Below are 22,027 nucleotides of genomic sequence, written 5' to 3' on the forward strand. Positions count from 1 at the left end.
ACTAATGTGATTTTGATTTATAAAAAAGTTTGTTGGTCACAAATTCAGAAAGATACATTGACATTATTATTTTTATACAGTGTGGATCCCCTGGTTTACCTTTGTGATGCAGATTTTAGTAAATTAAAATGATTATTATGTAGTGAGTTAATTAACCAATGCTGTACATCATTTTGTCCAGAAAAATTAGTGTAACAAAAGTATGTAGCTGAGGATCGAAACCTGACAGTGAAGAACTCTGCAATGGAAAATGTGGCTGCTTGTGAACTTGGTTTAATTTTTTCATAAGATAATTAGTTCCATATAAGTGAATAGATGCTACTGGAAAGTTGGAGTGCTTAGCTGTACAATGGCATATGTCACTACATGGAATTATACTGATTAGCTCACAAAATTTCCACATACTGAACTGTAGTGCTAGGTTTAATTAACCATAAGTGAATCATCATGCTCTATAGCCAAACTAATGGTATCAGTGACATTAGTGTAGTTTGAAGAATAAACAACAATAAATATAAATGGAGAAAAGCATAATTGTGCTTCTGGAATACCAGTACTTACGCCACATGTTATTTATAAAACAGTATTAAAAATAAAGAATTAGAGAAAGGAAAAAAATAGTTATTAGCAGCAGTCAAAGACATAACAGATGTGGAGAATCCACCATGCTACATTGCAAGTCATACAGTACCCAGCATTGATTGGGCTTTCCATGAGCATTGTAACCTGGTGAGCACCACAAGAAATTTGGTGACCTGTATTGTCCCACTGAAGTAGTTTTGTGCTTGACTATAGTTATGGTGTTTGTATTGTGTGAACTGCAGGTGATTTGAAAACCAAAGTTTGTGGGTGTAATATGGTGGTATGGTTGGTACTATTACAGTAATAATCTAAGTCTAATTATAAACAACAACATTATGGAAAGATGCTACTCACCATATAGTGGAGATGTTGAGTTGCATACAGGCACAACAAAAAGACTGTTAACAGGTAAGTTTTTGGTCAAAAGACTTCCTTCTGAATTAGACAACATAGGTACACATATTCATGCAAACACAACTTGCTCACATATGACCAATTTCTCTGGCTGCCGAGGCAGCTTACTTGTTTAGCAGTCTTTTTGTTGTGCCTGTCTGTGATTCAGCATCTCCACTGTATTGTGTGTCCAGAGGCCTAGACAATTTGTTTGGACATCCAATCCCTAAGTAACTCATGGAATGGAATGCAATTACTGCTCTACACTGGACGAGCCAAACCAATTGCAGCATACTGCATGATTTATGTTAACAAAACTATGAAACGAAATTAATCGTCAGATGACACTAATTTGTTACTACCTAATCATGGGAAGATGAGCATACAGCCATAAATTTAGTGGCTGAGCTGCTAATCTAGAGGTTGTGACGGTTGCTTTGTGTGCTTATGAATGCATCTAATGATTATTTGGGAGGCTTAAGGAAACAGTCAGTGAATAATGTAAAAGAATACATGACTAAAGTAAGTGCTTAAATAAAAAGGGAAGCAAAGTTAATGAACCTTCAGGATTTAATGTAGACTAACCACACTATTAGATTTCATTGTCAGTTTATTCACAGGTGATAAAAATTTACATTGAATGGTGGCCTTACTCATGATAATGTTACTCTCAGTGCTATAAATGAAATAAAAAACAACTATCCTATCTGAGAATTGAATTGAATTGAATTTTATTATATTTGATCCTGTAAGATTACACTGTGTACAGTAAATGTACTTGTAATATAGGACATGTCGAAGTATTAAAATTCTTTATCACTTATTTTTCTACACCTTTAGCTTACATTTTTACATCACTGATAATGAGTAACAATATATACAAATTTAATGGCATAAGTATTCTGCAACACTGTAAAACTCTTTTTCAATGAGATAGTCTTTAAGTTTCTTTGCAAAGTCATTGTGAAGTACACTATCTTGCAGGGTTTTGGGCAGACTTCTTAGTAGTCTGATACCAGAGTACTGGGGTCCTTTTTCTAGCATTGCCAGTCAGTGGGGTATGCTCCGTACTTAATTCTTCTTTCTTGTATTGTGGGTGTGTACACTAGCATTTGTAATCCAGTCCTCACTACCTTTTGTGATGTACATTATTGTTTTGTATATATACAACATGAAAAAGTTAAGATACCTAACTTCTTGAAACAGTTTCTGCATGTTTTAGAGGTCTTTCTTCTTAAAATGCTCCTAATTGCTTTTTTTTTTGTAATGTGAACACTCATTTTGTCTCTTGTTTGTTTGAGTACCCCCACACAGTCACTCCATACTGTAAGTATGGTTCGAAAAGTCCATGATACACTGTACACAGAAGGTTCTTGTGTGAATACTGTGATATCTGCATCATTAAGAATATGACAGAGCTCAGTTTCTTACTGACATTATTAATATGTTTTTTCCATTTCAGTTCATTATCCACAAGAATACCTAAGAATCTAGCAGATTCTACTTCTTCCAGCCTTGTTCATCAACCTCTAAATCCATGTCTACAGACTTTTCCTTGTTTTTAAACACTACATACATAGTCTTTTTTAGATTTATAACCAGTTCATTTTCCAACAGCCATTGAGCTGTGACATTTGCAGATATGTATGCTCTTCTCTCAAGCTGTTCCATATTTTGGTCACTGTTTAGTATTGTCATGTCATCAGCATACAATATTTTCTTTTCTTCCTCCTCAACACCTATATCATTAACAAATACATTAAATAACAATGGCCCCATTACCGAACCCTGCGGCACTCCATATTTGATGGATTTGGTTTCTGATTGGTACGAGTTTCCTAATGATACATACTGCTTGCGGTTGCACAAGTATGATTTTATCCATTCACCTGGTTGCCCCCAAATGCCATAGTTGCTTAATTTTTGTATCAGCATTTCATGGTCAATGGTGTCAAATGCCTTTGAAAGATCCAGAAACATTGCAGAAACAACCTTTTTCTCATCTAAGGACTGTAAAATGTATTCTGTTAGACTGACAATTGCTGATTCTGTAGATTTACCCTTTCTGAAACCATGTTGTGAGGTCATGAGAATGTTATGTTTGTCCAAATAGTTAACTAATCTGGTATACATAAGCATTTCTAGGATTTTTGAGAAACCTGATATCAGTGAAACTGGTCTGTAGTTGTTGGGATCATCCTTACACCCTTTCTTGTACACTGGCACTACCTTCATTATCTTCAGTTTTTCTGGAAAAATTGCATCTCTGAAAGAACAGTTTGCTATGTTCAGCAGTGGTGTTATTATCTCCTCACATACCAGCTTTATTACATGATTTGATATTTCATCATCACCAGCTGATTTCTTGGACTTCAGTTTCTGTATAGTTTTCCGCAATTCATCTTCCGTGACTGGTCTTAAGAACATAGTACTGCATGATCTTTTTGGTACCTTAATACCCTTCTGTTTTGACTATTTCTTTCCAATTTTAGGTTTTCTACTACACTGATATAGTTGTTATTCAGTATGTTTGCTATTTCCATACCATCTGTGACCACTGTGTTGTCTACTTTAATTGACCTAATACCTTCTTCTTTGTTTGACCCATCTTTTTCCTTTCTTTCAGCATTGATTGCATTCCAAGCTGCCTTTGCCTTGTTTTTTGAGTTCGCTATAGTGGTGTCAATTGCTCTTGCTTTCGCTTCTCTTATTGTTTTTCTATACTTATTTTTTAACATTTTATAGTTTTCAGCTTCGCCCATCCATCTCACGTCCTGAAGCTTCCTTCGCTGTTCTAGTATTTCACTCGTAATCCACTGTGCTTGATCTTGATGCCTTTCTTGTCTCTTTACTTTGGGAAATGCTACATTAAAATGGTACTTAATTGTTGAAATAAATGCATCATATTTTTCATTTACACTCTGGGCCTGTAGGGTTTCATTCAAGGTTTCCTTACTTAACATTGTTCTAAAGATGTTGATATTTTGTTCACTGATGATCCTAATTTCTTTGTTTGTTTTGGTTCTGATACTGTGTCATTACTTCTGCAAAAGCTGATTAGTTGTCCATGATGATCAGATATTTGTCTGAACTACATGTGACTCATAGTTACACATATTAGTAATTATGTTGTCAATAATTGTCTCACTTTGTGAAGTCACTCTTGTTGGTGCAGTTATTGTCACTTTCATGTTATGCTGTATTAACAATTCTTCAAAATCCTGTCTTATTTTTGTGTCTTTTCCCATGTCAATGTTGAAGTCTCCACATATGATAAGATTTCTCTTCATATTCATTCTCAATAAGCTAGCAAATTTTTTTAGAAAGATGCTAATATTGCCACATGGTGACCTGTACACACAAAACACTCGAAAATCCTCTGCCACTATACCAGTAACTTCAAAGTCTTTTTCTCTAGCTATGGGAAATGTAGCAGCTTCACTGTTTACTTTCTTTGATAGAGTACCTGTTTTAATATATATACAAACGCCACCACCCTTATATTTAGATCTGCAGAAGTAACTAGCTAGTTTGTAGTCCTTTATTGCCACATTATGTATTTTACTTTCAGTTAGTCCATGTTCACTTATGCATAATATGTCTGGTCTTACTTCACTCAGGAGTACTTCTGCTTCTAATTTTTTGTTACCAAAGTATTGAATATTTTGATGAAGTACTTTTATGTAATTTTTCTTTTGTTGGTTTACATGTTGTGAGCTGTATTCTGGGGCAAATTCTTTAGTATCGTCTTTTTTTGTATGGTGCTTATATTTTTCTTTTCCAGCTTGAGTGTATGATTTTTCATCCCCTTCAGGCCATATTAGTTTCTCTTGCATCACAGGCAATGACTAATGTATGCCAAAGGCAATGTGCAGGGCATCAAATTGTTAATCTTAACAGTCCTAATGTTTAACCAGTTCACTCAAGCCTATTGCAATAGCTGATGCTTTAAATTATAGCTCAGCAAACTGCACACAGTGCTGTCACTTTAACACGTTGCTCATAGGCCACACTAAACCTCACCATCTTACTCCACCAAGAACAGCATCCAAAGAAGATCCCTCTGCCACTTCAGCTTGCTCCCTTCTCAACTCTCTCACATGACTAACACTGTAGCCATGTCAGCTCTAAAGTTCTGGTGTTCTAGAATATTATTTTAACTTACTTACAAGATTTTTTAACATATTCAATTTCAAAGAGATAAGAACACATCTTTACGATTAATTAGCATCCCATTATTACATAGACTAATTTTAGATACAGCTGAAACCGTGTTTTCAGATAATTGTTTTACACTACAAATCAAAATTGAAGGAATCTAGTAAAATTCATATACAGTATTTGGTCTTCACATTCCTGGAGTACTGCTCTAATCAGCTAACCTTCTTACAACATTATATTACCAAATCTTGACTTAAAATACATATAAATAAATTGGGATAGTCAGGTAACTTATTGGCAGAACACTAGGAAAATGCAGTTAATATGCAAAGGAGATTGCTTACAGAATACTTGTGTGACCCATCCTAAAATATACATTAAGTGTGTGGGACACACACACCATATAATACTAAAAGGTAATACTGAACATGTACGAAGAAGGGCAGCAGGTCTACCCACATGTTGTGTAACCCGTTGGAGAAGGTCATGCAGATGTTGAAAAACCTGATTGACTGCTTCTTAAGGATAGAATTCAACTGTTCCTCGAAAGCCTAATCAAAATGTTTCAAGAACCAGCATTCAGTGAGGAATCCATAAATGTTGTAAAATTTCTTATTTACCAATCCCATAGGTGACTTGAAGCACTCTCACATGCCTTATAAGCAAATGGAACTGGAAGAAGCCCTCCTAAATAGTACATTGGGAAATACCTTCTCCAATGTCATTCACATTGTTTTGCAGAATATAGATGTAGATGAATATATTATGCAGAACATTTTTAACTTCTGAAAATTCTCAAAATATTCCTTTATTCACATGATACATAGTGAAATTGGCATGAGTGTTTCTTGTTTTGTTTCTGTACAGTAATACTATTGCTTAAACCATGTAAAGCAAAAATATAGATTACACCTGATGCTATAGAATGAAAATTGTTTTTCATGGCACTTAAGATTTGAAAATTCAAAGTATTTCACTTCACATTGCACAAATTTTGTTACAATCAACAAAAATGTCCCATTTAAATTTTACATAAAATTTTAGGATCTAGGTTTTCAAAGTGAATTTATCTGCGACAATGCAAGTCAGCTTAAAAAAATAAATGTATGGATTTTGCAAATAGCTGGTTCCATGATACTTTCTACACTAGCATGCAAGAGGTGAACAATGTAGTGAAATTAACCACAGAAATAGTGAAAATGTAGAAGTGCAACAAAGCTCTTTTTTGCATAGGGTGGGTAACAATGTGCAATAGTTTGATAACTTTCCAACTCATAATCTTTAGATAAAATTTCCATAGAAACTCTGTATTCTCATATTAAATATATTACAAATCAACGCTTCATCCACTGAATTAAGATGTCAACACTTTGTGGTGTAGGAGAGCACTGAGAATCTAAAAGAAATTTAAATACAGTTTCAGGAAAAGTATACTGTTACGTCACTCACACTGGATATGTCACCATGAGATATTCCAAAACTGGCTTAGAAACTACTGATATAGTGCAACAGCATTCTGTTAAATAGTTGTTGATGACCATGATAGTAATAATAATAATAATAATAATGATAATAACTCAGTGTAGCTCAGTGGCCTGGTGCAAGTGTTTCAATTGGATGCCACTTCAACAACTTGGTATCCCTTCCATTCCTGCTGAATCTTTATATCAATGGTAGACTGAAAATTCCATGGTCTGAGCAGGATTCTATCCCACAACCTTTTCATTCCCAGGCAGTGGCTTACCACTAGACTACTGGGCCCGACTTTGCAAAATAGATAATTGCCAGTGTTTTGACTGTTTAATAACATATTGAATTTCAGACTCTGAACATCGGGCATCCCGGAAGAAAGTAGTCATCAAATTGGAACGTATTTTATATATTTTAAGATACAATGGAAATGCTTAGGTGCATCATAACCCATCTCTTATCATGTTTGTCATTTGTATAATGAATGCATAAGGAAGCAATTTTTTGCTTTCTGTGATTGATCTCTCATCCTCTTGTAGTTCATTTAAGAGCATGGTTCATAATCATAAGAAAAGTAAATTTAGATTCTTCACACTTACATTGTGTTCTTACTTTGTTTACTACGAGAGATTTGGCCTTGTTTTGTGTGTGTGTGTGTGTGTGTGTGTGTGTGTGTGTGTGTGTGTGTGTGAGAGAGAGAGAGAGAGAGAGAGAGAGAGAGAGTTTTAATTTGCTCTGCTTTTTCATGTCATAGCTGGAACTTGAAATAAGGAATGATTACAAGAGAACAATGTGTGAACTCAGCTTTCGTCGCACTATTCAGCTATATCCAAGTACCTATGCTTATGTGACACCACCAGTACAGCAACAGTATACGGTGCCAGTGAAGGGTAAGTCTATGAAATAAGACATTTTTTCAACAATGTTCTTTTATTTGTAACACTGTTGCTGTGAGTACGTAGGGCTTGTTTGAGTCTGCAGTTTTTTATATTAATCTTAATAGGTCTATCAAATTCCATAACTAGGTCCATATTGGCTATGTAGCATATATTTGTGGCTACTAAGTAAAGTAAATAGAGCTTGTTCAAATGACAAATGGCTACGTCTTCCCAGGACACTTTTTTTACTTTTTTAATATTATTTTGAAAATTAGCATATCATTGCACACCTATTTTTTTGGAGCAAACCTTCTTGATCATCTTTTGGTTTGGCTTTTATCGATTCTCTGTGTAGAAGATCATATATATCATCACAAATCAACTCCTGTCAGAGCCAACCAACTGAATTTATCCTGTTGGTGTTTTCATTACAGTTGCCTTTAATTGAGTGGGCTGTAAGATTCTGTTGGGAAATGGAATTCTCAAGGCAGTAACAGAATTCTTTGTAAGTGTAGGAAGTTTTGCCTTCATTGGAGAAAGGTCTCCTCAACAAATCACAACCCAGGGATAAAACTAAACTTGGAATGAGGGAACATAGCATATGGAGCCTCTTATAGTTCAGTACGGGGTGTTTTCCTGTTCTTAACATACACCAGTGAGGTAAAACTAAACTTGGAATGAGGGAACATAGCATATGGAGCCTCTTATAGTTCAGTACGGGGTGTTTTCCTGTTCTTAACATACACCAGTGAGCTGTCTTAAGTCTTTCTAATGAGAGAATCATAGTAACTGTAGGTCTAAATCAGCCATACCTGATGTAGCCTGGATGATGGCTGAACAGGTATATAAGTGACTGATAGCAAAAGCTTTATTGCTTCCTGTTTTGATGCAGCCTACCACAAATTCCTCTCCTGTGCTAACCTCTTCATATCAGAGTAGCACCTACACTCGGTGTCATCAATTATTAGTTGACTGTATTGCTTCCATAAGAAGCTCAGCTTCAGACGGCCTCCCACCATCATCATGCTCCCCAACCCACCCCGATTTTGGTGATGTAGGGTGGCAATAATGACTAGCCATGGGAGGCTAAGTAGTTGTAAACATTGCCACCCCCAACCCATTTCCGGCACACACTACTGTCACCTGCAACCTCCCTTATAAATTTAACATAATAGCTTAGATCAATCTTTGAATCAATAAGGTGTCACTGGAGTTGGAGCCAGTTCGATCTCCCATACTCCCTTGAGCACCCACTCCCTCCCTATGGTGGAGTTCCGTGCTAAAATATGTGCATGCAATCATGTGCATCCACTTGCCTGTTTTCTCTGAAAGCCTTCAGACCCCACCATTTGGTACAGTGTTTGATTATTGCTTGTTGGAAGATTTTGTGCTTTTTGGTATTCACTGTGGACTGATCTTCTAAGCTTGTGACAACTTTGTTGTGTTACAGATTTTGTCCCTTGCCAACCTTCACTAGGTGAACTTGATCATTACTGACCACTAGGAACTAGGATTTGTTTCTCTGATTACTGTGTCACTGAATACTGAGTGATGTTGTCCCTCAGATACCAACATCAAGTAGGATCATAAGCTGGGGATGACCATTACTTATACTATACAGGAGGAGTCATGTCCACATACAAGTCTGTCAACAACACTTACGTTGGTGGAACCATCAACCAGCTGTCCATCTAAATGTATAGCCACTATAAAATTGTGGCTAAGGGCAGAATTAACCACTCAGTTGTGTAACGTACTGCTGAATACAACTTGCCAACATTCACAGCTTCAGTGACTGTTTCTCAACCCATATCTTCTGATTTAGTAATGTCATTTTTAAGAATTGTGTTAAACATGTGTATTGTTTATGCTTAGTTTTTTGTGTATGATAATTATTGTTGATTTTATTTCAATTGAGCTCTTGTTTTAATCAGTGTGCTAAGCTTTCACAGTAAACCTCCCACTCTGCATCTGTCTAACATTGCTAACAGAAATCAGTTTATCAAGCACAATATTTTAGGTGTTGGTACTGCGGGCATTGTCATTAACTTAATGTTTTTCACTTTACAGGATGCATCGGCACTGGCATGAATGATTTTATTGGTAAAAAAAGTAACTTACCGCAGCTTACAATCTATGCCATACCTGAAAGCTATCATGCTATGCTGCATATAGTTGAAGAGTGTGACAAGGTTGCTAATATGAACCTTTTCACATCTGCATTTGGAAAATTTGTGCCACTTGAAGAATTTGAATCTACTCAGACTCATACTACTGAAAATGTATGTACAGTAGTCATTATATAAACCTCATATGTGTTGGGTCACTGTGTTCTTACTATTGTAAAAATTGCACCGCAAAGAAAATGAATTTTTTCATGCAGTGATGGTGACATTTTTCCACCAGGGTTTTAAATTCTTTTGGGCTCTCTCATTGGTCACATCATAAACACACACTACTAATTTCTGCTCACACTGGCATTTTTAATTGTAAAAGTACGTCAACAAGTACGTCATAAAGAGCAGGGTATAAATTTCACTAAGTCTGTCGTACTGCATGCCAGAAGGCTAAGTTCATATTTGTATTTCTGCATCCACATGCATACCAATGGAAGTGTGTGGCAAAGGGTATTTGTCATTGAAACACTTTTAAGAGTTTCTTGTCATTTCATTTGTGTGTGGCTTGCTAATGCCTCTGTGCATGCTGCAGTTAGTCTAGTCTTGGCTTTGCATTCCCTATGGTAGCAATGCAAAGGGAACTGAAGTATGTATATATAGATTCTTCACTTAATATGGATTCTTGAAAACCTTGTAATTAATCTTTTGTTGGATAACTGATATTTATCATCACACATTTGCCAACTCAGGTTATCCATAATTTCATTGACACTCTCCTGTGAATCAAACTTGTGGCTATTCATATTGCCCTTATTTGTGTACAACTGATAGCTTCTATGAGTCCTATTTGGAATGGGTTCCACACAAACATGAGTGGTGTTCTAAGATAGGACATGCAATAGTTTTGTAAGCAATTTCCTTTGTGGGCTGACTGTTTTTTCCCAATGCACTATCAGTGAAGCAAAGTCAGCCACTTGCTTTACCTACAAATGAGACCATGTGATCATTCAGTCACCACACTTTTGTTACACAGAGTTATTTATACGAACGGTAGTCATAAAGTTTGAATTATCACCACAAAAATATCAAACTGTGTTTGTGATAGTGTTGATTCTTCTCTACATATTCACCCTCCAATGTGACACTTTTTTCCAATGGTTAATGACTTGGCAGTGACTTTTAATTGTAGATATCTGCATTTTAGTTCTTTAGGAAGTGTTCCATGTCGAAAATCACCTCATTTTCATTCTGTAAATGCCTGACACACAATAGTTTCTTTGTCTGAGGGAAGAGTAAAAAGTCACTGGGTACTATGTCAGGAGAATAATTTAGATGGGGGCGGGGGGGAATTCGATTGCCCGAAGAACAGCATGTATGACAAGATGACAAGTGTTCTGCGAAGAATGAATTGGGACATCGTGGAACATTGACACTCCTCGTTTTACCACCACACTATGTCACTTAAAAAACTGTAAACATCACCTTATCTGGTGATGGTTGTGACTCCTCGTTTTTTTCAATGTTGAATCCACATTTGCTTGTATCACTCATCCATTGTGATTAGGTGATTAAAGAAGTCATTTGGATTGGCCTGACTTGGCTGCTACATTTGCACAGGTGTCTTGATTCTGCAAGCTTTTTGAAAGGGAGTGAGTAGTTTCAGGACGCAATGGGGAGCAGCCCTTGTCCAGTTCAAAATGTCATGTGGGCCTCCACTTCTCCTGAAACACCTGATTTTTTAGAGAGATTGTCTGCCACATCATTTTTTGTTGTTGATATTTGTTTTAACAAACTCCAAGAATTTGCGCCACCTAATCACTGTGTTATAAGATAGTGCATTGTTGCTGTACAGTTCCACCAACATAGCATTGATTGTTCCAGTGTTGTTCTAACCTTGGTTGGTCTCATAGGAACTTACCTCCACCTACCATCTAACCTTGGGCACAGTTCGAGGGCTGTATGGTTGGTAAAAATGGGAGCTAACTCAGCTATAAATTCTGTATGGAATTCAGTAGGAATTCTATTGGATTCGATAAAGAATTTATAGCTGAGTTAGCTCCCATTTTTACCAACTATGCTCAATAATGTTCATTCTATTGGGCATTGGAGCCTTTTTTGTGATAACAGCTTTTCCTGAATGCCACTGTCATTAATTCCTCATCATTGGATTGGTGTGTGAATTAAACTGAGGCAGTATTTCTGTACCTACCTTTGTACACTTCTGCCCTCAATTTTATTTCCTGTGTCATCCATGAAAGTCTGGCACTAACTTTGGTGCCACTGACAGTCTTTAAATATAACTAGAATTTCTTTAGGTTTTGATCAAGGTGTTTTGGTTAGATTCTTCTACAGTGGTCACTGAAGCCTTCATGCATTGCCATTTTGACAGTGAAACATATTTCATTCAGCATCTCTCTATCTGTTAGTTCCTCATGGAGTATACCACTACTGCCTGTTTATGTATTGGTAGTTTACTGAACATTTAAATCTTTCTGCTCATTTTGATTGTCCTTTGTACTTCAGTAATAATTGTTGCTACAACAGCAGTGGTCATTGATGTCAGTGCGATCATCCTGAAAGAAGTCAGGTCTATTTGTTGGCATTATGTCTAATACACACTGAAGCACCAAAGAAATTGGTACAGACATGCATATTCAAATACAGAGATATGTAAGCAGGAAGAATACGCACTGCAGTTGGTAACACCTCTGTAAGACAACAAGTGTCTGGTGCAGTTGTTAGATTGGTTACTACTGCTACAGTGGCAGGTTATCGAGATGTGAGTGAGTTTCAACATGGTATTATAGTCGGCACAGGAGTCAAGGTAGTGATGAAGTGGGATTTTGCCGTACGACCATTTCATGAGTATACTATGAATCAGGAATCTGGTAAAACATCAAATCTCGGACATTTCTGTGTCCAGAAATATCCTGCAAGAATGGGACCAATGCCAACTGAAGAGAATTCTTCAACGTGACAGAAGTGCAACTATTGGCCATCAACAAGTGTCAGTGTACGAACCATTCAACAAAACATCATCAGTATGGGCTTTCAGAGCCGAAAAGGCCCACTCGTGTAACCTTGATGACTGCATGACACAAAGCTTTACGCATCGCCTGGGCCTCTCAATCTGATGGTAGACTGTTCATGACTGGAAACATGTTGCCTTGTTGCACAAGTCTCATTTAAAATTGAATGGGATGGTATGCGTGCAGTGTATGGGTATGGAGACAGCCTCATGAATCTATGGACCTTGCATGTCAGCAGGGGACTGTTAAAGCTGGTGGAGGCTCTGTAATGGTGTGGGGCATGTGCAGTTGGAGTGATATAGGACCCCTGATATATGTAGTTATGACTCTGACAGGTGACACGTATGTAAGCATCCTGTTTGATCACCTGCATCCATTCATGTCCACTGTGCTTTCCAACGGACTTGGGCAATTCCAGCAGGACAATGTGACACCCCACACATCCAGATTGCTACAGAGTGGCTCTAGCGACACACTTCTGGGTTTAAACACTTCTGCTGACCACAAAACTCCCCAGACATGAACATTGTTGAGCATATCTGGGAAGCCTTGCTACGTGCTTTTCAGAAGAGATCTCCACCCTCTTCACATTCTTATAAACTTATGGACAGCCCTGCAGGACTCATGGTATCAGTTCCTTCCAGCACTACTTCAGACATTAGTCGAATACATGCCACGTCGTGTTGCGGCACTTCTGTGTGCTTGTGGGGTCCCCACACGATAGTAGGCAGGTGTACCAGTTTCTTTGGCTCTTCAATGTATTTGTGTCATGAATGGGCACATGAACTATTTATTCTAAGTAGCAATAAGAGAAAGTGTTTTATGTCATTTCACATTGTCTTGTCATGCCATCTCTTACAAAACTCTAACCCTCCAAACTCTTTGATGATTAATGTCTCATTCATTAATGAGAACATGGTTACGTCCTAGAGGTTTGATTTTCAGCTACATCTGGAAGTGAGTCAGTAGTTGATAGAAGGACCCAATTATAAGTAATGTTTACCCATGATGCTAAGTGTTGCCCAAACAATCTAGCATGCAGCTTCAGTTTCCACCTTGGTGGCCTGAGTTTCTTCTCTATTGCTATGAATTCAACAACTCCATTTCCCATTAGCCTATCCTTTCAATATGCACTTAGATTTAGACAAAAAATTTCATTATTGTTAAATTTGGGATTCATGCAATGCTCATATCGGATACCAAAAGTCATAGAATGATAATTATGAACGCCTGTACAGATAACAGCATAACTGTGTACCTATATAAAAACCTGAAACATTACTGACCTGTAACAGGAATCCAATAGCTACCTGAATGCAATTAGGTACTGGTAGTGTAACATTCCTGGTCACTTGAGCAGCAACTGCTGAGCTTATCTGTATGGCATTTTGCTGTATAATTTATTGCTGGCACACTGGCCAACATATCCATAGAGTTCAAGTTAACAGAAGTAATTGTAGATGCTGCAGTTTGTACCTTAATGTATTTACATAATTATATCTAAAAAGAAAGATGATGAGACTTACCAAACAAAAGCGCTGGCAGGTCGATAGACACACAAACAAACACAAATATACACACAAAATTCAAGCTTTCGCAACAAACTGTTGCCTCATCAGGAAAGAGGGGAAGGAGAGGGAAAGACAAAAGGATGTGGGTTTTAAGGGAGAGGATAAGGAGTCATTCCAATCCCGGGAGCGGAAAGACTTACCTTAGGGGGAAAAAAGGACAGGTATACACTCGCACACACACCCATATCCATCCACACATACAGACACAAGCAGACATATATTTACATAATTATGTATTTTTCTTTCATGCCAATACTGTCAGTTTCTGTATATTTACGGACAGGAAAAATTTACATAGATTATGAAGAGAAAAATAATCCAAAATCTGTGATTTGTAATTACTTAATGCAAAATTGACAGTTTTCACAAATTGTCATGAAATTTGGCATTTTCCCCAGTTCTGTGTAAAAATGAAAATCTGTGGGTGGTAGTTTAGTAATATTGGTAACTGACAGTTATTCAATGATGGAATTGGATTTTGACTTTTTTTTATCAACTCTTAGAATTTTGTATAGTCTTAAAATAACAGTTGACTTCCCACGTAAAGAAAAAAGATGTGACTTCAAACTAACTGCATTCCAGTAACAGCTCTAGTCATCATTATGATACTTCCCAACCCTTTTGCCCAATATGTTACACAAATAATTGTATTTTTAAGAGGTCTTTAATATGGTTCATAATTAAACTAGATATTTTAGTAGTACATAAATATAAATGTGAAAAAAATCAGATATGACACTTTTTTTGCAAACACGTAAACCAATGTGGCATCTGATAATGTCTCAACCTAATCTAGGCCCCAGCCTGTGCAACAGATCACGCTATGATTACAGATCTCATTCATGAAATGATAGCAATAGTATTGAACAAATATTGAAGTAAATATCATTCTTATGGATAGACCATATTTGCATGACGACATGTGTTCTATGCTGCAATTGGCTGATAGAAGCAAGTGAGTGGGAACAATGTTGATAATGTGTTCGTGAAGCTAAATTTCTGTATTTGGCAATTTTCATATTTACTCTTGCTTATGACAAAATATATGCAGTTTAATTGATGCACTACATTAAAGATCTATCCAAACAACATTGTTTTTGGTATGATTTGTTGCCCAAAAATATAGGAAAATCTGACATTGCTGTATGAAAATATTACCTGTGTTCCAAGTTAAGACTGAGGATAGTTTTATCATTGTGAGAAAAATGAATTTATGGTGATAAACCAGTAAGATTTTGAGAAATATAGGGACTAAATATTTGAGGCACAAGTGAAGGAAATGCTGAAATGTCCTCTGTTGCATCTTCAAATCAGGCTTTTAACTATTCTGATCACAAATCCATGTATTAAAAATTTTGCACATGGATGGAGCATCAACCATAGCATTAAATCTTCTTGTAGTGTTAGTAAACAGTCAGTCAGTTGCAAAATGGAAGGTTTATTAAAATCCCTTTACCATAGTTTCAACATTTGTTAAAATGTTTTCTTCAGAAACAGATTTCGAATGGAAACTTTTTTGATCGCTCCTTATGTAAATGATTTTTTTAATAATGTAAATAAATCTGATCTGTGATGTCAATAAATATAATGCAATTCATAAGTATATTTTCATTTTCAATGTAAAGCGGAAAACAATGAAATAAGACAAAAATGGGAACATACAGGACTTAAAAAAAGCCGTCTGAAGCAATTACTGAAATTGAAAGAAAATAAAGCCACAACTGACATAAGATAATGTAAAAAAATAATGAGTACAAACAAAATTTGCAAAAAATAATACGGAAGCTGCTCATAAAATAAAATAGTTTTTCCTGTTCCTCCTCATATTTTACATAACTACTCATTCAGCTATTTCAGTTATTTTCAATTGCAGCTGTCTTCTTGCTCTGTTATACTTCTTATCAAAGTAATGAAGTGGGATGTGATTCATTCCTCATTGTGTCTGCAGCATTTCATGAGCTGCACATTGCTCTGGTGGTTACAAATGGCTAACGTCGTGGGTCACTCACCGAACATTCACTAAGTTTGGGTACTAGAGTTCCACACTGGTCACTGTGCATGATTCCTCAGTTTTGAGCGTACTTTTGACCATCAACTTATAGAACTTTGTCTCTCGGGTAGGGAAATCCTGTCTTATTTGTCTCTGCCTGGATTTTGAGAAAATTCAAAACCCCAAAAAACTCATTCTTAGTGTGAGCTATACACTGAATAAGTGAATGGTTACTGAGGGCAGACAGTCATTAGTGATTGGACTCTGTGGCACTTGATACACATCAGTTGTATTAGGTTTACTCAAGCATTTAGAAAAAATTTTCACCATTCATCCATTGTTTCCTAAAGGCCGATGAGACTACCAATTAAGTGGGCCACATGTGTATATACACTTCAACAACTTATAGAACTGAATCACATTACTTCTGAAACAAAAGTCGTAACGGCCCTTGCTACTACCTATTGTGCCTCATTATCGCCACCAGAGGAATGGCGTTATAATGGAACTACATGATTGCTAGAGATACAAACGCCATCATCACAGTCCCTATTACCAGTAATTTGTAGTGTGATTTGTATATCTATGGCTGTAATAGTGATCAAGATGAAAACAAAATTCTCTTAACAGAGATTCCATACAATGACTGTTGTCTGTGACTAGGACTTGTCAAAAGTGTAATACTTGTGCTGTATGTTATAGTTCAGTGACTGCAAAACACATCAATACTAAAAGCACAACCCTAGTGTTATAAAACTTTGTAAAGAGGTTGTTGCATTTATTGTTGCCATATTTCGTACATTTAACCAAAAGGTGCAATGTCGTTGAAATCATGAAATGTTCCTCAGATCCAAATCTGTACTTCTTAATGTTTGTAATTTAAGTACAGTTACAAATCAGACTTTTGCCTTTAACAGAAGAGACATAAATGATTCCAGATGTAAAAATAATCTGGATAAGGGTGAGTAGGACTTAACACACCAAGAGTTCTGTACAAACTCAATTATGTATACAGATTGGTTCATTCATCCCAGGAATTGACAGTTTCAACAATTTTTGATTTTTGTGTATTATTGACATTGATAATGGCAAGATATCAAAATATGTGACATAAATGGCCGTATCTTTTGATTGGATTGAAATAGAAACTAATATTTTAGACCGCCTATTGACCATGGACTTTAGTATGTGGAAAAGTGTCACAGAGATTTCTAAAAAGCTTTTGATTCCATACTTTTGACAATAAACATAGGTGTAGTAGTACTATGATGTGGTGTACCAAGTGAAATTTGTGACTGCATTGAGCACATTTTGACAGGGAGGATGCAGTATGTTATGTGGGATGCAGAGTTATTGTCAGATGTAGAGTAACTTTGGTTATGCCTCAGAGAAGAGTGTTGGGACTCTTACTGTTCATTTTCTTTATTAATGACCTTGTGGACATTATTAATGGTAACCTTAGACTTTTTGCAGATGATGCAGTCATCTATAATGTAGTACTATCTGAAAGAAGCCTCATGAATATTCAGTCAGATCTTGATGGTGCAAAGATTGGCAGTTTGCTTTAAATGTTCAGAAATTTGAAATTGTGCACTTTACAGAATGAAAGAAGATAGGATCCTATGACTATAATATCAATGAATCACAGTTGGAATCTGCCAACTCATACAAATACATGGGTGTGCAAAGATTGGCAGCTTGCTTTAACTGTTCAGAAATTTGAAATTGTGCACTTCACAAAATGAAAGAATGTAGGATCCTATGACTATAATATCAATGAATCACGGTTGGAATCTGCCAACTCATACACATACATGGGTGTAACACTTCGTAGGGATTTGAAATGGAATGATTGCGTAGGCTCAGTTGTGGGTAAAGAAGGTAGCCAACTTTGATTTACTGATAGAATACTAGGGAAGCGCAATCAGTCTACAAAGGAGATTGCTTACAAATCACTTCTACAACCCATTCCATAATATTGATCAAGTGTGTGGGACCCATACCAAATAGACCAACAGGAGGTGATGAATGTATACAGAGAAGGGCAGCATGAGTGGTCACAGGTTTGTTTGATATATGGGAGAGTGTCACAGAGAAGCTGAAGAAACTGAATGGCAGACTCCTGAATTCAGGCTTAAGCTATCCCGTGAAAGTCTATTAACAAAGTTTCAAGAACTGGCTTTAATTGACAGCTGTAGAAAGTTACTACAATCCCGGGTGTATCATTCACATAGGGATCATGAGGACAAGATTCGGATAATTACATCATGCACAGAGGCATTCAATCAATCATTCTTCCTGTGCTCCATACATGAATGGAATGGGAAGAAACCCTGATAACTGGTACAGCAGAATGTACCCTCTGCCATGCACTTCACAGTGGTTTGAAGAGTACAGTTGTAGATATAGACGTAGAATAATACCAGTCTTCAGGCATTGTGCATAGGACTAGGTTAGCTTAACCAGTTTGAGTGAAGAATGTAAAGAGACGCAAAAAGATGTAGAATGTATTATTTAAGTACTTCGCAGATTGAGCAGCAATCTGCAGTTCAGTGGACCAAATCTTCTGAAAGGAGAAGGAATGTTATGCCAGCATCTTCCCTAATAGATGCATGTTGCCTTCTAAATTGCACTGGCAAGGCCATGGTACTGCTGGGGTGGCATGACATGAGCTTCCAGCCTGACCCAGTGGAGTGTTGGGTTATTCATTCCATACACCGTTTTGTAATAAAACCGAACAGAGCAAGTATAAATACTAAGCCACCCAAACCTAACAGTGGCTGTTGTTGACTGCTGACCACTCTAGAGAACTAGTACACACCAGCTGTCTTCCGATGTGGGTAACCCAGCCTCCATTTACAACTAGCCATTGTTGTTGATAGCTGCTGGTCTATGGTTCACACCTAGAACTTGTGCTATGAGGGCTTGAACTGGTTCCATTTGCTGAGGCCTCCTGCAGGCTGACATCAACCGACTCTTGGGTAGCTTTGAGAGGCACACCTGACATACTTCAGGTCCACTGCCTGCTCTGTGTAGAGGCACCCTGCTGCTCGAGGCTTACATTTGTGGGCCACTCATGCTGCACTCTTCACCGTGGTCCCAGGTTCGAAGCACTGCACATTTCTCTTTTAGGCTGCTATCTGGGGCTTTAGGCCACACACACACCAGCTCCTGTCACTGCCGTCCACTGCTGGACCATCCATGCTGCATCAGTACCCCCAAACAGAACCACTGGGACATAGTGACAGCACAAGGCCACAGCACTGTTGCGCTTTTCTGACTGGAGGAATTACTGCCACCACCACACACTGCCGTCCTGTTGTCAACGCTGCAGCCATGATGCCGTCCATAGTGGCTGTATGAATTCTGCTGAAAAAAATATGTTGTTGATACCACTGCTTTTATGATTCATGACAGCTGAGGAATTGGCTCTTCCTGACATTCTGTGGTGTGAATAATTCACTAATCATCCGAGCACTGTAATTTAAAAATGATTCCATGTTAAATGAGAGAAACATCCTTATGCCGTTAATCTTGTCAAGATAAATGAATACACCAAAATACAACCTATTTCCATAAACATTATTAGTTCTTAATGCCTATCTGTGAAGAATGTGAGCTTCATGGATGTACACACCCTCCTTTTTCAGTGTCATCCAAGCCCAAATTGTATGAGGCTTCCATAATGTAAATTGCTTACAGATATCTTGGGGACTTGCTGAAAATACATCTCTGTCCTTTGAGACTCTTACTTTGCTTGTTTTCAGTACCAAATGACATTCAAACTGGTGGTTTCTAGGAGACAGAATTACTAATCAACATATTTAAATATTTCTTGCTTGTTGAGTGAACATTAGTTTTTGAGGTTAACACTGGCTTACTACTTACAGGTTATCAAATTTTTGCAAAGTACGTGGCTGGAAACCATTACTACAAATATCGTAATGTGTTTGCGAGATGTTGGGAAAGGTTGGTTTGATATATTTGTTGACAAGTGGCATGTATATGAAGTTTCAAAGCTCTCTAGAATGATGGAACTAGCAAAGCTCCGGATGCAGGTATTTCTTCCATTCTTTTCATTATCTAAATATGTTACAATATAATGGACGTTTCATTTGTGACATTTTCCAACTTGGGTAAATTGTAGTGTAATTTTATGATTTTGATGCTCTAGGGTGTTAACAGCTTGTTTCTATTACACATTATTTCAAAAGTAGTGATATATTACTACATAATACAGTCTGCCTCGATAGCTGAGTGGTCAGCGTGACGGATTGCCATGGTAAGGGGCCTGGGTTTGATTCCCGGCTGGGTCGGAGATTTTCTCTCTGCTCAGGGTCTAGGTGTTGTGTTGTCATCATCATCATCTCATCCCCATCGACATGCAAGTTGCCGAAGTGGTGTCAACTCAAAAGACTTGCACCAGGCGACTGGTCTACCCAACAGGAGGCCCTAGCCACACGACATTTCGTTTCGTTTCACTACTAATACAATAATTTCCAAGTGCCTCCATTTTCTGTTTGGAAAAAAGAATTAAGGCTTTTGTTTAGCTCATCCAGCACTGAAGGTGATGGGCTTATCTTTCTACCAAAGCTATAATATAAAGGGAGACACACAAATTTTTTGAGAGGTTAAAAAAATGTAGGGCAGAGCAGGTAAAATAGAAGAAAAGACAAGTAACACAATGACTTCCGTCTTCAGGCCATGAGTGGCCTACCGGGACCATCCGACCGCCGTGTCAACCTCCGTGGAGGATGTGGATAGGAGGGGCGCGGGGTCAGCACACCACTCTCTCGGTCGTTAAGATGGTATTCTTGACCGAAGCCGCTACTATTCGGTCAAGTAGCTCCTCAATTGGCATCACAAGGCTGAGTGCACCCCGATAAATGGCAACAGCGTATGGAGGCCTGGATGTTCACCCATTCATGTGCCAACCACGCCTGACAGCACTTAACTTCGGTGATCTCATGGGTACCGGTGTATCCACTGCGGCAAGGCCGTTGCCCAACACAACGGCTTAAGTAAAAAATAATTAAAAAACACCTTTGATAATGCATTCTTTTACAGGGGTTTCAGTTATTTTCTATTTTTTCATACACTATGTGATCAAAAATATCTGGACAACCCCAAAAACATTTGTTTTTCATATTAGGTGCATTGTGCTGCCACCTACTGCCAGGTACTTCATATCAGCAACCTCTGTAGTCATTATACATCGTGAGAGAGCAGAATGGGGTGCTCTGCAGAACTTACGGACTTCAAACGTGGTCAAGTGATTGGGTGTCATTGTCATATGTCTGTATGCTAGATTTCCACACTCCTAAACATTCCTAGGTCCACTGTTTCCGATGTGATAGTGAAGCGTAAACGTGAAGGGACACATACAGCACAGAAGTGTACAGGCCAACCTTGTCTGTTGACTGACAGAGACCGCTGACATTTGAAGAGGGTCATAAAGTGTAATAGACAGTCATCTATCCAGACCATCACACAGGAATTCTAAACTGCATCAGGACCCACTGCAAGTACTATGACAGCTAGGCAGGAGGTGAGAAAATTTGGATTTCATGGTCAAGCGGCTGCTCATAAGCCACACATCACGGCAGTAAATTCCAAACGACGCCTCGCTTGGTGTAAGGAGTGTAAACATTGGACGATTGAACCCAGCGGAAAAACGTTGTGTGGAGTGATGAATTACGGTACACAATGTGGCGATCCGATGGCAGGGTGTGGGTTTGGCGAATGCTTGGGGGACATCATCTCCCAGTGTGTGTAGTGCCAACAGCAAAATTCAGAGGCAGTGGTGTTATGGTGTGGTTGTGTTTTTCATGGAGGG

General features: G+C 37.7%; 1 protein-coding gene across 1 annotated transcript in view; it reads left to right on the forward strand.

Moving 5' to 3' along the window:
• LOC126195465 (dynein axonemal heavy chain 1-like) overlaps positions 1-22,027 on the forward strand; it is a 963,710-nt gene that overhangs the window by 44,787 nt on the left and 896,896 nt on the right. Inside the window, exons 5-7 of the mRNA XM_049934091.1 lie at positions 7,361-7,496; positions 9,555-9,766; positions 20,082-20,249. Of these exons, the coding sequence (XP_049790048.1) occupies positions 7,361-7,496; positions 9,555-9,766; positions 20,082-20,249 (516 nt within the window). The remainder of the gene's footprint in view (positions 1-7,360; positions 7,497-9,554; positions 9,767-20,081; positions 20,250-22,027) is intronic.

Source organism: Schistocerca nitens, chromosome 7 (assembly GCF_023898315.1).
Source record: "Schistocerca nitens isolate TAMUIC-IGC-003100 chromosome 7, iqSchNite1.1, whole genome shotgun sequence".
Classification (NCBI taxonomy): Eukaryota; Metazoa; Arthropoda; class Insecta; order Orthoptera; family Acrididae; genus Schistocerca; species Schistocerca nitens.